At 48.0% G+C, this 13,511-nt stretch overlaps 1 protein-coding gene across 3 annotated transcripts in view; it reads left to right on the forward strand.

Annotated features, from left to right (window-relative positions):
- CUX2 (cut like homeobox 2) overlaps positions 1 to 13,511 on the forward strand; it is a 281,972-nt gene that overhangs the window by 162,537 nt on the left and 105,924 nt on the right. Inside the window, exon 1 of one of the 3 annotated variants that reach the window (XM_075898704.2) lies at positions 870 to 1,023. The exons of the other annotated variants lie outside the window; for them this stretch is intronic. Coding sequence (XP_075754819.1) covers positions 991 to 1,023 — 33 coding nt within the window. The 5' untranslated portion in view covers positions 870 to 990. Of the gene's footprint in view, positions 1 to 869; positions 1,024 to 13,511 lie in introns of those variants that run through there. 3 annotated transcript variants of the gene reach the window in all.

A 13,511-nucleotide genomic window follows, 5' to 3' on the forward strand; every position in this document is an offset into this window, starting at 1 on the left:
ATCTTCAGCAAGAAAGGCCAAATTTTTAATTCCTGGTTAACTGGTGTAAATATGGAATGACTCCAGTGAACTCGTTGGATGGGCAAGAGATCAGAATTTGGGCCACAAATTCTTCATTTACTTTATAAAGCACAACCTGGACAATGAAATCAGATGAATAAGAAAAAATGAAATCTGTTTTCCATTACATCCATTGGAGCCAGCTAGGATTCATGAGTATGACACATAGCAGACCTGGGCCCAACAAACTCTTTATTTCTGAGGGGGAGTAGAGAGTGATTCATGTCTGACAGATAAAACAAAAATAATAATAAGTCCTATGGCACCTCAGAAACTAACAGATTTATTAGAGGACAAGCTTTCGTGGCTAAAATTTATCAGGTGAATTTGGAGTGGAGTTTATAGAAGCATAGATATGTATAGGCAACAAAAGAAATAGAGTACTTGTATAAATTAAGCTAATCAAGTCAGGGTGGAAGTGGCTTCTTCATAGCAGTTGTTGTGGAAATGTGGACATCAAGAGAAGGGAAATTGCCTCTTTTGCCCCTTTGTAATATGTTAACTAGTTAAAATCCTTAGGATTGATCCAACTCCCACTTAAGTTAGTGGGAGCCTTTGTGGTGACCTGAGCAAAGTTGCACCAGGCTCTCTCAAAGTAACTGGAGCACAGCTCCTGCCACCTGTGAAATGAGTCAAACTTCTGCTTGCACAAAGACCAAAAGACTTTGCAGCGTTTAGCGCTCTGGAAACTGTCCGTCATGGCTGGTGGCTTTGATTTCTCTCTGCTGCTAAAGTGTTAACAACAGAGTTTAGACAGACATGATGTTTTGCAGAGGATTCTGATAGATCAAAATTTGGTTTTGTTCCTATTTCCAGTAAAAAGCCAATATTCCGAAAGTCAGACCTTAGAAGCATCGGGGTGTCCTAGACTCTGGAGGCCCTGAGGTCTCTGGCACAGTTTGCCTGGCAGCTGCCCAGCCGTCACAAACCATGGAAGAAGACCTGAGCTTATCCATGAGCCAGGTAGGTTTCTGGCAAGCAGGTTCCATTCCAGTGGGGAATGGGTTCCATCAGAACGTAGCTGAGAACAAATCATCGTCATGGGATGTTCATGTTTCAACCCATTTGGCAAATTGTGATGAAAAAAATGGTTTTGTCTGGGCCAGTTGTAATATATAATCCATAAATTGCCTAAGAGCAGGGGGAAGGGAAGGAACCCTGACCAGAAAGCATTTCAAGTGGCCTTGGAAATTCGAGGGCCAGAAAAGTTTCTCACCTCCTGTGTTTCCTTTTTGTCCCTTCTGCTTTGAGATTTCAGCTTTGCTAGAGCTGATTGAAAGTTTCCCATCAAAACAAATTTACCCTGGAAAATGGCTTTTCAGTTAGATGGAAACTTTTGCTAACAGATTTTATTTTTTCATTGAAAATGTTTATGTTTTTGTCAAACACACCCCGAATTGGATTTTTTCGCTTGTTTTTGGTAACCCACAATATTTGGGTTTAGGGGTTCTATGATGAAAAGGGGAATTTTTTGCAAAGGGAGAAAAAATCATTGAGCCCAAACTAAACTTTTTTGTACAATGCTAACTTTTGATCATGCCAGACAGAGGGCTATTGATTGTCATCTTGCTGGGGGGGGGGAGGGAGGGAGGGCATTGCTTTTTTCTATCTTTTTGTTTTAAAAACAGAAAGCAGATAAACTTGACAAGGACTAGTTGTCTGGATGTGCAGAGACCACCGTCTGTGTTGCTGACCAGGGTAGTCTCATTGTTTTCTTGCATGCCTCCATCTGACAGTATCCAGCTGCTGTCTCTTGTCATATAGTTTGATTCTGAGATGTTTGGGAAGGGACCGTCTTTTTAGATTAGATCATGGAATCAAGGAAAATGATGGGAGCTGCATCTGCCAAGAACTTTGAGCATCAATAGGACAGAACACTAGAAAACATACTGTTCCCTTGGGAGGAAAAAGATGACCTAGATAATCTAATGGACAAAGAGGCCACCACCAAATATCTAATTGTGCATCTGTAACTGATCAGGGGCTGCAGAATTATGGGTGCACATTTTGGCATCTCTTTGCACCCAGTTCTTGATCCAGACTGTCTAGTGCAAACTGTGCTGCTCATGCATTGCAAAATGAGAGAGTTCTATTCCTTCCAGAAATGGCCAGCGGGAAATTCCCATTGCAAAGAGGAACTCTTAGAATCATAGAATCATAGAATAATAGGACTGGAAGGGACCTCAAGAGGTCATCGAGTCCAGCCCCCCGCCTTCAAGGCAGGACCAAGCTCCATCTACACCATCCCTGACAGATGTCTGTCTAACCTGTTCTTAAATATCTCCAGAGAGGGAGATTCCACCACCTCCCTTGGCAATTTATTCCAATATTTGACCACCCTGACAGTTAGGAATTTTTTCCTAATGTCCAATCTAAACCTCCCCTGCTGCACTTTAAGCCCATTACTCCTTGTCCTGTCCTCAGAAACCAAGAGGAACAAATTTTCTCCTTCCTCCTTGTGACCCCCTTTTAGATATTTGAAAACCGCTATCATGTCCCCCCTTAATCTTCTTTTTTCCAAACTAAACAAGCCCAGTTCATGAAGCCTGGCTTCATAGGTCATGTTCTCTAAACCTTTAATCATTCTTGTCGCTCTTCTCTGTACCCTTTCCAATTTCTCCACATCTTTCTTGAAATGTGGCGCCCAGAACTGGACACAGTACTCCAGCTGAGGCCTAACTAGTGCAGAGTAGAGTGGCAGAATGACTTCTTACCTGGCCCTCAACTGTAAGAGAAGGTTTTTGTGCCTGTTGGTGTAGGGGGAGTGCTGGAGGAGCAAAGGAGCAAAGGTGGAGTGGAGCTGTGTTACTTAGATTCTCTGCTGCTATAAATTTAGAGTAGTCCCATGGCTGTTCTAACCAATACTCCCTGCCCATTCATGCTGAGCAAAAAATGTAGGGGGAAACAGAACCCGCCTGCCTAAGTTCTTTAGACTGTGTGGGTACTCATTTCTAGATGGTGCTTTTGCTCTTACAAACACTGGAGGAATAAAAAAGGGTTTTTTTTTTGTTTTTTTGTTTTTTAAATACCATATAAAGTAAACCTGTGTCACCAAACTGAAATAAACCCCCCATCTGGTTGTGTCATGCTGTCATCTGTTCTTGAATTCTCTCTGGTGTTGGTTCAGTTAGTTAGCATTGTTATTTAAGTACCTCTACTTGTCACTTTTATTTCCTGCTGGTAGAAAGCATGGCCTCATGGTGGTGAGTACGGTTTATAGGTAATTCAGCTTCACTTGGTGGGAATTTAAACATTAGTATTGATGCTAAAGTTTTTAATAAAATATAGGTAGAGAGAAGGGTATTGATTCTTAAGAGTTTTTTTCCTTTTTATTATAGAAGAGAAGGGTTGATGTATTGGCGAACATGAAATAAGAATTATCCTATGCTAGTACATGAGACTGCAAATGAGGACAGATATGCTAACAGAGGAATAAGTCAGGAAAACTATCAGGAAAATGTATCTGACATTGATCATTTGCAGCCTGCTAGAGTTGGGTGATGCTTATAGGCCAAAGGGCAATGGGCCCAGGTTAAGAACTGATAAGATCCCAGATAAGGAATGTTACACAGAAGGTTTCAGATCATGCCATATTAATTCTTGCATTCGAAAAGGTATTTTTTTATTCATTTAGTGACTCCACCTTTGTGTCACAAGTGTGGGGACAGCAGTTTTTTGTGGGACAGAGCTGAATTTGGATCATAGCTCAGGGATATTGTGAGTTGAGACTGGAGGGCAAAAACGAGTTGCATTCCTTGTCTGTTTTTAAAGTGGAATTTTTTAATCGAAGAAACTCAGTTGTCCATGTTATTCATCTCCTGTGAAATGAGGTGACTGCAGTGGTGTGGGAACATTTTTAAAATTGGGGTACTGAGTCCCCTTTTCCTATCCACCCTCACTCCCAGCTCAGGCTGGGAGCAAAGCCCCAGCACGTGGGTCTGGCAATTGGGACCAAAGGCATGGGGCTAGCAGCAGAGGCCCCAGCCATACAGCGCTCAAACCGAGACCCACCCCCCAGCATGTGGAGCTGGCAACGCAGGGCAGCAGCTGGGAACAAAGCACATGGAGCCAACAGAAGAGCTCCTGATGCATGGGGCCAGCAGCGGGGATCACAGGTGCTAGGATGAGACCCCCAAGGGTCCTGAAGCAACTTCTGCATTCCTAGTTTCTGCACCTATGGGTGACTAGTCTATATCTATGCAGCAAGGTGTAGTCAATCCAGTCTAGTTACAAGGGCACTGGTTGGTCCATGTTTATGCTGCAACTGTGGCCTACTTCTATTTCATACAGAACCTAGCCACATCCTTGATCTGCACACTGAGCGCTTGGGCTGCCCAAAGTTTTGGACTGCTTGTGATTTCCGTGTGGCTCTGCATACATAACATCACCTTGCAGGACTGGGCCCTTCTACAGCACCTTTCATGCTCAATGCACAGCAAGAATCAAAGCAATCTCCTAGGTTAAAGGCGTTAAAGAATGCATTCCAAAGCACTTTGCCCCATATGAAACCCCTGCAATTCTCTGTCTGTGCCCCCAGCAGCCAATACAGTGTGAAAAAAATGGCCTGGATTTTCCCAGAATGCACTGCTGCAAGCATGCAGTGGGGGTGGAAGGCTCAACACACCAAATACGTGTTTGTGCGTCTGGGTGGATTGCTGCGATCTAGGCACATTGAAACTAGGGATGCTAGCTATTGGGTAATTGAATAGCCATGTAACTATGTGAAATCTTTGCAGTTACATGACTATTTGATAGTCCCTGGGGATAGGGCTAGCAGCCAGTGCACTCCTGGCCCCACTCCCGGGGACCTGTCACCCCACACTGTAGCTTCTGCCTGCAACAGGTACAGGCTTGCCGCAGACAGAGGCTGCCCCACAGAATGCATAGCAGCCTCTGTCTGCAGAGAGCTCATTCCCACTCCCCCATGGACAGGGGCTGTCTCATGGCAGCCTTCCGTTCCTCTCCCCCTCTTCCCCTGAGGCAGCAGTGGGAAGCGGGGCAGGCAGCACCATGGATCCAGTGTTGAGGAGAACCTGCTTTTAAACTGGCTCCCCCCAGCACCGTCTCTTGCTCACCTCCCGCCCCCCCTCCCCCCCCCCACTGCTGCCTCTGATACAGAGGCAGCAAGGGGTAGAAAGAATGCAAGTAGTCGAAAAGATTTACCAATAAACCTGGGCTTATCAATTAATCATATAGTCAACTATACGTTGATATCCCTAATGAAAACCTGTTCACTTGTAACTGTTTTCTGTGGAGCCTGTCACACTTTTGTTATGCTAACAGAGGGTTCTGTTTGCAGATCCTACGCTAGGCACTGGGACCTATCACGTGAATAGCCTCTAGGGGGCCAAATGTAGGAGTTACATTGGAATGAGTTTGTGTGACCAGTGCTGAGAGTGGCCCTTCTGTCGGTTGTGCTTCACCGCTCAGCTGTCAGCAAGAGAAGGTGGCCGAGAAGCAGTGGTGGAGTGACTGGTTCCCAAGGGCGGGGGGCATTTGAAACTCAGTGGTAAATTTTGCAGCCACTCTCTAATCAGAATGCATGGTACCAATGTATTCTTCTGGTGGCTGGGGTGCAAAACACTGGGAGTGCTGTCCTATTTAATATCATCCTAATCCCGTTGGGGATAGGTGGACCCTTCTGTAATCATGGGACCCAAAGGGAACCCCTGGGGCCTGACCTTGTGTTAATTCAGGCCTGCTGCATGGCTCCCCTTTCCCTTAAGGATAACATATACCCAAATTAACTAGCCAACTTAAATACTGAGGGCCACGTCTTTCCACCTTATGGTCAGAAAGGCCCCTTTCAGCAAAGCTGTTAGGGGCATGCCTAAATGTAAGCATGTGGAATGGACGCACATCCTGCCTGTTAGATGCACATGGAGTCCAGGCCTCGTATCTGAACACAGAGGGAGTAGCGTGCTGTCATGACGGGGGGGCTTGGTGCCTGGGGTAGATGACTCCTTGAGGTGTGATGCTGGGGAGGAAAAGGTTTCTCCCGTGACATTGGAGCTTGTCTCCTGGGGTTCGCTGGACCTTCGCTCCAGTTCTCCAAAGGGCTGTCTGTGAATGGTTGAGCTGTCGCACTGTGATGCCTGTGTTGATTCCTATGTGCTTGGCTTGTTAGAAGTGTGATTAGCACCCTTTCCTTAGGGCGCTGATTGCAGAGGTACAGAGGCCTCTCTTTTTTCCTGGGGCATGACGGGAAAGCAATCGTACATTGGGCTGCCCAGAAGGCTCCGGTTTGGAGGTGGGGCTGATCAGGTGGAGAATTGGTGCTTAGTAGAAATAAAGGGATGGGTTTAACTGCAGCAAAGGGCCTCTCACTTCATGGCAAGTTGTACCATGAATATGGCTGTATTTCAGAGCTGGAGGAAGTGATTCCTCTCTCACTGTTTGTACAATTGATAAAAAAGCTTGTAAACCATCAGGAGAAGACAGGCACTGCCTGATGCACCTGTGAGATGGTAGGAGCTACAGTGAGGGCCTCCGCTAGAGGAATAGCTGTTCTGCTGCCCATTTATCCCGGGACCTATTGCCTGCACCACACGCGGTCTCCATTGATGTGGCAACTTTGCATATGGGGTAAGCACCATTTGAGCTGATGCTCTGATATAAGGTCCCTTTGACAGCCAGCAAACAGAAGGACTCTGGCTGGAATGGTTAGGTTTGCCGCTAGACCTTCCCTAATGCATTATCTCAGGGCTCTCTGTTCTTGTTGATAATCTTCCCAAACTGTTTGGAAATGTTCCTGTGCACCAAACAAAACCTACCAGGCTGGGCTTGTGTTGGGAGGCTCGCGTTGTGTTTACTGTTCTTTGGCTTTTATTAAGTTATTAAACAAGGGAGTACAAGAAACAACTGTGGCTGTGATTTATTGGCTAATGATTACACCGAGGCCTTTGACTATGTACTTTGTGTCACAGAAAGCCCTGGATAAGTCTACGAGAAATAGGTTTCCATGTACATTTCATCATTTCACTCTTTGATCTCTGTCATGGCCAGAAAGTGACAACGAGTACAAGACATGCAACAAAGCAGCTGAAAAATTAAATACTGGAGTGGGTTGCTTTTTAGCTTTACGTCCATACACTGGAACAGCTTTTACACAGATGCCCATTGCGCTGGGTTTATTCTGGTCTAACTAAGAACAGGACTGTGTGTCCAAAGAGCTAGGAAGCTGGAGCTCTCTGGGTGCTTTCCAAACCCAGGTCTTGCCATCGTGAAACCAGCAATAAAACCTGTTTCGCAACCAGTATTCCCGGAACGCATCAAAAGGCTGTTAAAAGCTGCTGACTGCCATTTTTCACTCCCCGTTTCTCTGAATACACACAGGGGTTAGTTTTATCCGCTTTCTCTCCAATATTTTTTATATAACAGTGAAATATTTATATGGTCCAATAAAAGGCAGTAAGCTTGCAATCTCTCTCAAATTCATCCGAGACCAAGAGCTCTTCATTGTATGAATTTCACACCCGGCAGTGACCCCCTGATAATTGACTCCATACATCTTTAGCATCAGAAATTTACATAATATGTAGGAAATGATTGATAGCTTCTGTAACCCGGGCTGTCTAACATCCCATCTACCGTGCACTGCATGTGCTGCAATCCGTCTTGTGCATGGCAGTCTGTCTTGTTCTGCCCTGCTTCACGGATCTCTGTGTCCCCTTCTCTCCGCAGCTGCACCAGCCCACTCAGCCATTTCTCTGTGTGACGGGTGTCTCAGGTGCTCTGGGTGTTAGTCCTCCCTGCACAGCAGCCCCTTCCCTCTGGATGTGGCAGATCTGTCTCCAGAGCCGGTTGACAGAGCTGTGTTTTGTCCCCGGCGCAGACTTGTGTTGGAGACATTCCCAGGGAACTTCAGACCCAGAAATCTTGATGGCCTGACTCATAACCATTTAACATTGGAGACTGGCAGTGCTCAGGAAGATCTTACACTGCCTACATCCACAGTTAAGAGTGGAAGCAGCGTATTACTGTGAGAACAATGACCCTGTCTTGCTTCTCTCTGAAAACTCAACTTAGCTGTGTTTCATGTCCCTCACTAGTCAGGTGCCTGTTGAGAAGCCTACATACCTGAAAAGGGCTGTTCTAAAGAGGGCAGTGATCTCATGCTCTCCATGGCCCTGGAAAGTAGGACAAGCTGTGATGGGCTTAGTCTACAGCAAGGGAGATTTCGTTTAGATCTGAGAGAAAATGTTCTAACTCTAAGGATAGTCAAGCTCTGAAACAGGCTTGGAGTCTCTCTTTCTGGAGGGTTTGAGAACAGGTTGGGCAAACACCTTTCAAGGACGGTCTCAATTTCCTTAGTTCTTCTTCGGCATCGGGAGCTGGACTTGTTGACTTCTCTGTGTCCTCTCCAGCACTTCATTTGTTGGTTCTGTTATTCACCCCATTTCACAGACTGAGTAGCTGAGGCCCAGAAGTTAGCCTCCTGCCCAAGATGCTAGTGACACGTTGACAGAGGCAGGGAGCAAAGAGAAGGCCTGTCTCCTTGTTCCTAACTCTAGCTGCTTGACCCTCCTTAAAATGCTAGGTTAAAATGGCCTCTCATCGTGTGATTCAAGGAGTGCAGCTGTCCGACCTCCAGTGTTTCATATCAGTATTTATCTGGGGCATTTTCTTCCCTGTGTCAGGGTAGAAATGGTGTGGCAGTATTGCCACGTGGGATTTCCAGTACTTCCTGGTTCCATTGTGGGAGGAGATACGAGATGATCATTACCTCATTGCTTTTTTCACCAACCTGGATAATTGGTGTGGGGCTGTGATATATTGCATGGGTAACAGATGTATATACATAAGAGAGGGAAGGAATTAAAAGTTTCTTTTCAGCCTTTGAAGGGTTGAACTCTGGTGGGGCTTGAAGCCAAGTTCCCCTCTTGGATGAGTGCTTTTGGAAAAGGGGTCACAGACACCTCTCTGCAGCCTGCCCCTGTTCCCATCAGTGACCAAGCTTCTGTGGAGGCAAAGAAGAACAGGACAGAGCTCTGGATTGAGTGGTTCTTGCTGGGCTTTGTAGGAGAGGTTGTGGTCCTTGGGGTGTCTGGTCTCGGTGACTCAGATCTCTTCCCAAGTTTTCAGTTTGTTGGCATTTGGCATGAGGACTAAGCTGTCTGACCTCATGGATGCTTGTTAGTTGTGTTAGTGGAAAGTGGGATATTTATTATTCAGAACGGGCTGTTTGGAGGCTCCGGCATGTCTGTGTCTGATGTGCCGTTAATCAGAGGAGCCTATCGGAATAGAAGGGTTGGCACAAATGACAGGAGCTGTGTACACATGTCCCCCGTAAGGTCAGGTGGGTGCGTGGGGGAGGGGTCAGGGCTGCATATTCAGGCCGGCAGAGGGATTCCTCTTGTGATAGAATCAGCGCCTGGCAGAGCAGCCTCTTGTCTGAATTCTGGCCTTATCCAGAGGAGCCCAGGCTTGGCCAGAACTTGATAGACATCCGTGGATGAATGCTGATAGAGTTAATGGCTGTTATCTCGGCTCATGCCTCCTAGTTATACACAGGGGCTGTCAGTAGCCAGTTGACCATGAGACAGGAAACTAGCCAGCCCCTTGGGCTTTCGTGTGGGTAGGTTATCGCTTCATGCACAATGAGTTTACTTTAAATAGTTTCGTCATCTGAGCTTACATGTCAGCAGCCAGGTGGGGGGCGAGCGAGGGCCCTGGAGACGAAGGGCCTTGAAGAAGGCCTCAATTGATTGCCATTTGCTGTCAATGGGCAGGGCAGACTGCTGGTGAAAGACTGTGTAGTCCCCAGCATGAGTTCAGCTGTGCTCTCCTCTCAGATTTTCAGCTCCGTACAGCGGAGCTTTGGTAATTCTCAGACTGGACTCTATTGTTTGAGCACCTTGGCCACACCCATTGCCAGGTAATGGAGGTGGTGAGTGAGGGTGAATTTCTCCAGCACAGCTTGGGGTGGGGAGCTCTGCAGGAGCTGATCAGGGGAATAAAACCTACACCGCACTTCGCAGCTGGGGATCTGGGCAGGATACATGTTTTATAGTAGGGACAGGGCCGGTTCAAGCCATTCCTGCGCATGCACGACCCCGCCCCCCCTCCAGCGCACTGCGCACCTTACAGCTGCAATCGGGCACGCAGCGCCTGATTTCAGCTCTAAGGGGCGCCACACAGCCCCTGGCCCTGGGCACGCGGCCCCTGATGGCAGCTCTAAGGGGCGCCACGTGCCCGGCCCCGCAGCGCCCCTTACAGATGCCATCAGGCGCCCCCCATAGGTTGGCGCCCCGGGCAACTACCCAGCTAGCCCCCCTGTTAATCCAGCCCTGGACAGGGAAGCTGAGACTCAGAAAAGTTATGTGACGTGGTCAGGGCCCCACAGTGAGTCCGTGGCAGGGCTAGGAATATAACCCTGGTCTCTTGGGGTATGTCTACACTACAAAGTTAATTCGAACTAATGGATGTTAGTTCGAATTAACTTTGATAGGCGCTACACATACAAACCGCTAGTTCAAACTTAATTCGAACTAGCGGAGCGCTTAGTTCGAACTAGGTAAACCTCATTCTACGAGGACTAAGCCTAGTTCGAACTTACTAGTTCGAATTAAGGGGAGTGTAGCCCCTTAATTCGAACTAGTGGGAGGCTAGCTCTCCCCAGCTTTCCCTGGTGGCCACTCTGGCCAACACCAGGGAAACTTTATTGCCCCCCTCCCGGCCCCCTTAAAGGGGCACGGGCTGGCTACGATGCCCGTGCCAGGTGCAAGCCTACCAACACCCAGCCAGCAGACCCTGCACCTGGTATGGCTCGAGCCAGCCACCTGCTGCCACCCAGCCCTCCGCCTCTTCCCGGGACCAGGCTGGCGGCTCCTGGGAGCTTGCCCAGGACCGCAAGAGGCGGGCACCCGCCTGGTCTAGTGCAGACATCGTGGACCTCGTCCACGACCTCTGCACTAGGCACAGGAAAGTGGCCATCTAGGGCAGGAGAGCTGCCAGCCTGGCCACCCAGGAGCAGGTGTGCATGAAAATCAAGGTGGTCCACTGAGACCCCCGCCCTGAGCCCTGAGCTTACAATGGCCGTACTGGGTCAGACCAAAGGTCCATCTAGCCCAGTAGCCTGTCTGCCAACAGCGGCCAACCCTAGGGACCCTGAAGGGGATGGACCAAAGACAGTGACCAAGCCATTTGTCTCGTGCCATCCCTCTCCAGCCTTCCACAAACTTTGGGCAGGGACACCACTCCTACCCCCTAGCTAATAGCACTCCATGGACCCAACCTCCATGACTTTATCTCACTTCTCTTTAAACTCTGTTCTAGTTGTAGCCTTCACAGCCTCCTGCAGCAAGGAGTTCCACAGGTTGACTCTTTGCTTTGTGAAGAACAACTTTCTGTTACTAGTTTGAAGCCTGCTACCCATTCCTTTCCTTTGGTGTCCTCTAGTCCTTCTATTATGGGAAATAATGAAGACCTTTTCTGTATGCACCCTCTCCACCCCACTCATGCTTTTATAGATCTCTATCTTATCCCCCCTCAGTCTCCTCTTTTCTAAACTGAAAAGTCCCAGCCTCTTTATCCTCTCTTCATATGGGACCTGTTCTGATCATTGTAGTTGCCCTCCCCTCTCCCACCCTCTCTCTTCCCCTCTCCCACCTCCTTTTCCCAGTCTCCCCGAGTTTTGTTCAATAAAGAGAGATTCTATTTTTGACCACACATTTTCTTTATTTTGTACATCAGGAAGGAGGGCTAGGGAAGGGTAAGTGGAAGGAGGTGAGGGAGGAATGGGGTACGAGCCCCCGATGGGGAGGACTGGGCTGGCTCTGCGGGCTTCTGGGGGTGGAAGCTCTCCTGCAGCCCCCCAATTGCCCCCTTTCCCCAGATGGCAGCCTGCGGCAAGTACAGCCGGTCTGATGGCCGAGTGCTGTGATGTGCCCAGTGTGGGCACTCAGGGCACTCCAAGCCAGGACTGCTTTGCAAGCAGGGCACCCCTGAGAACTGTCTGTCCGGGGTGGGGGTCGGGTCCCTTTAAGCACAGCCCTCGGCTAGCCTGAGGCAGCAGCTCCACGCTCTAAGTCCTCATCTGATGCCCTGCCAGCCCTGCTTCCGGCCATCCTTAACCCCGGTTCAGGGTCCACTCTGTGTGGACATGCTAGTTCGAATTAGCAAAACGCTAATTCGAACTAGTTTTTTAGTCTGGATCTGTTAGTTCGAATTAGCTTAGTTCGAATTAACTAATTCGAACTAAGTTAGTTCTAATTAGCGCTGTAGTGTAGACATACCCTTGGTTCCCTGGATATTGGGCCACATGTCCTCTGTGGAGTCATTCCTCCCCACATCTACTGAAACCTAGGTTGGCCTCTTATCTGGAACTGCATCAAGAGCTCCTCCACAGTGCCAGTGAGCACGCTCTTGGGCTTCTGGCTGCATCTGGGTCTTGTGGGCACTCCTGCTGTGACTATGGCCATGCTGGTGAATGAGGCCCTCTGGCAGCATTTTCTTCTCCAAGCAGTGACTTGCAGCTTCAGTCCCACCTGCCGGGCAGAGCAGGCCGTAGGAAAGGTCCATCCCATTGGTACATTTCCTTCGTAGGGCAGCACTGGGAGACAGAGAAGCAATCTGAGATGAACGTGGATACGTTCTGACCCTCTGACACGAGTGCTTCAGCCTCCAATATATCAAAAAGCAATTAATAGAATCTTCCCCCTCTTACATTTTATGGTTTGTGTCTCTTCCCTGAGACAGAAGGGTGGTAATTAGAATCTGTGTTAACAGATAAATTTTAATGAGGTTTTGATGGCTGGAATATATACTCTTACTGTATCCCTATGTGCAATGAAGGCCTTTGCATTTTGCCACTTTATATGGCACTGACATAAATTTTTACAGATGTTCTCACCTGATATGAGTCAGATAATTTGTGTTTCATTATGCGGGGAGATGGAGAGGAAATGCCAGGAGAGAGAAGGTGAGATGTAGTGGGGAGAGCCTGGGAAATAGAAAATCTGGGTTCTGTGCCTGGTTCCACCGCTGAATTGTTCTGGGAGAAGGCACTGAATTGCTCTGTGTAGAGATGGGGATAACACTAGTTCCCCAGTTCTGTAAAGTGCTTTGGGGTCTGAATGGAAAATACCAAATAAATGCACACTGTTATTTCTACCTAATCATCATCGTGATTCATTATCCAGTAGCCAGCCTTTCCCAGCAACAAGCTGTGCATGCAAGCTATACGGGGATAAAGGACTATAAATGGGATAGCTAGTCCCATTGATTCCTTTGGTACCTGACTTTCTTCCAAAAGTATTTCCAGCACGTACTTGCATGTTTGTAATAAGTGTGATCACGTATGTCAGTTACAACACTGGGTCTTGACAAAGTAAGATTTGATTGGTGCGCCCGGAGTCCCAGGGTACGCTACACCACAGCCTGACTTGTGCCCCCCCACCTCCTTCCAGTGGTGCAAACAGGCAGCAGCGCACACCAATAGACTAGGGTCT

This window comes from Pelodiscus sinensis, chromosome Z (genome assembly GCF_052426305.1).
Source record: "Pelodiscus sinensis isolate ZL-2025 chromosome Z, ASM5242630v1, whole genome shotgun sequence".
Taxonomy (NCBI): domain Eukaryota; kingdom Metazoa; phylum Chordata; order Testudines; family Trionychidae; genus Pelodiscus; species Pelodiscus sinensis.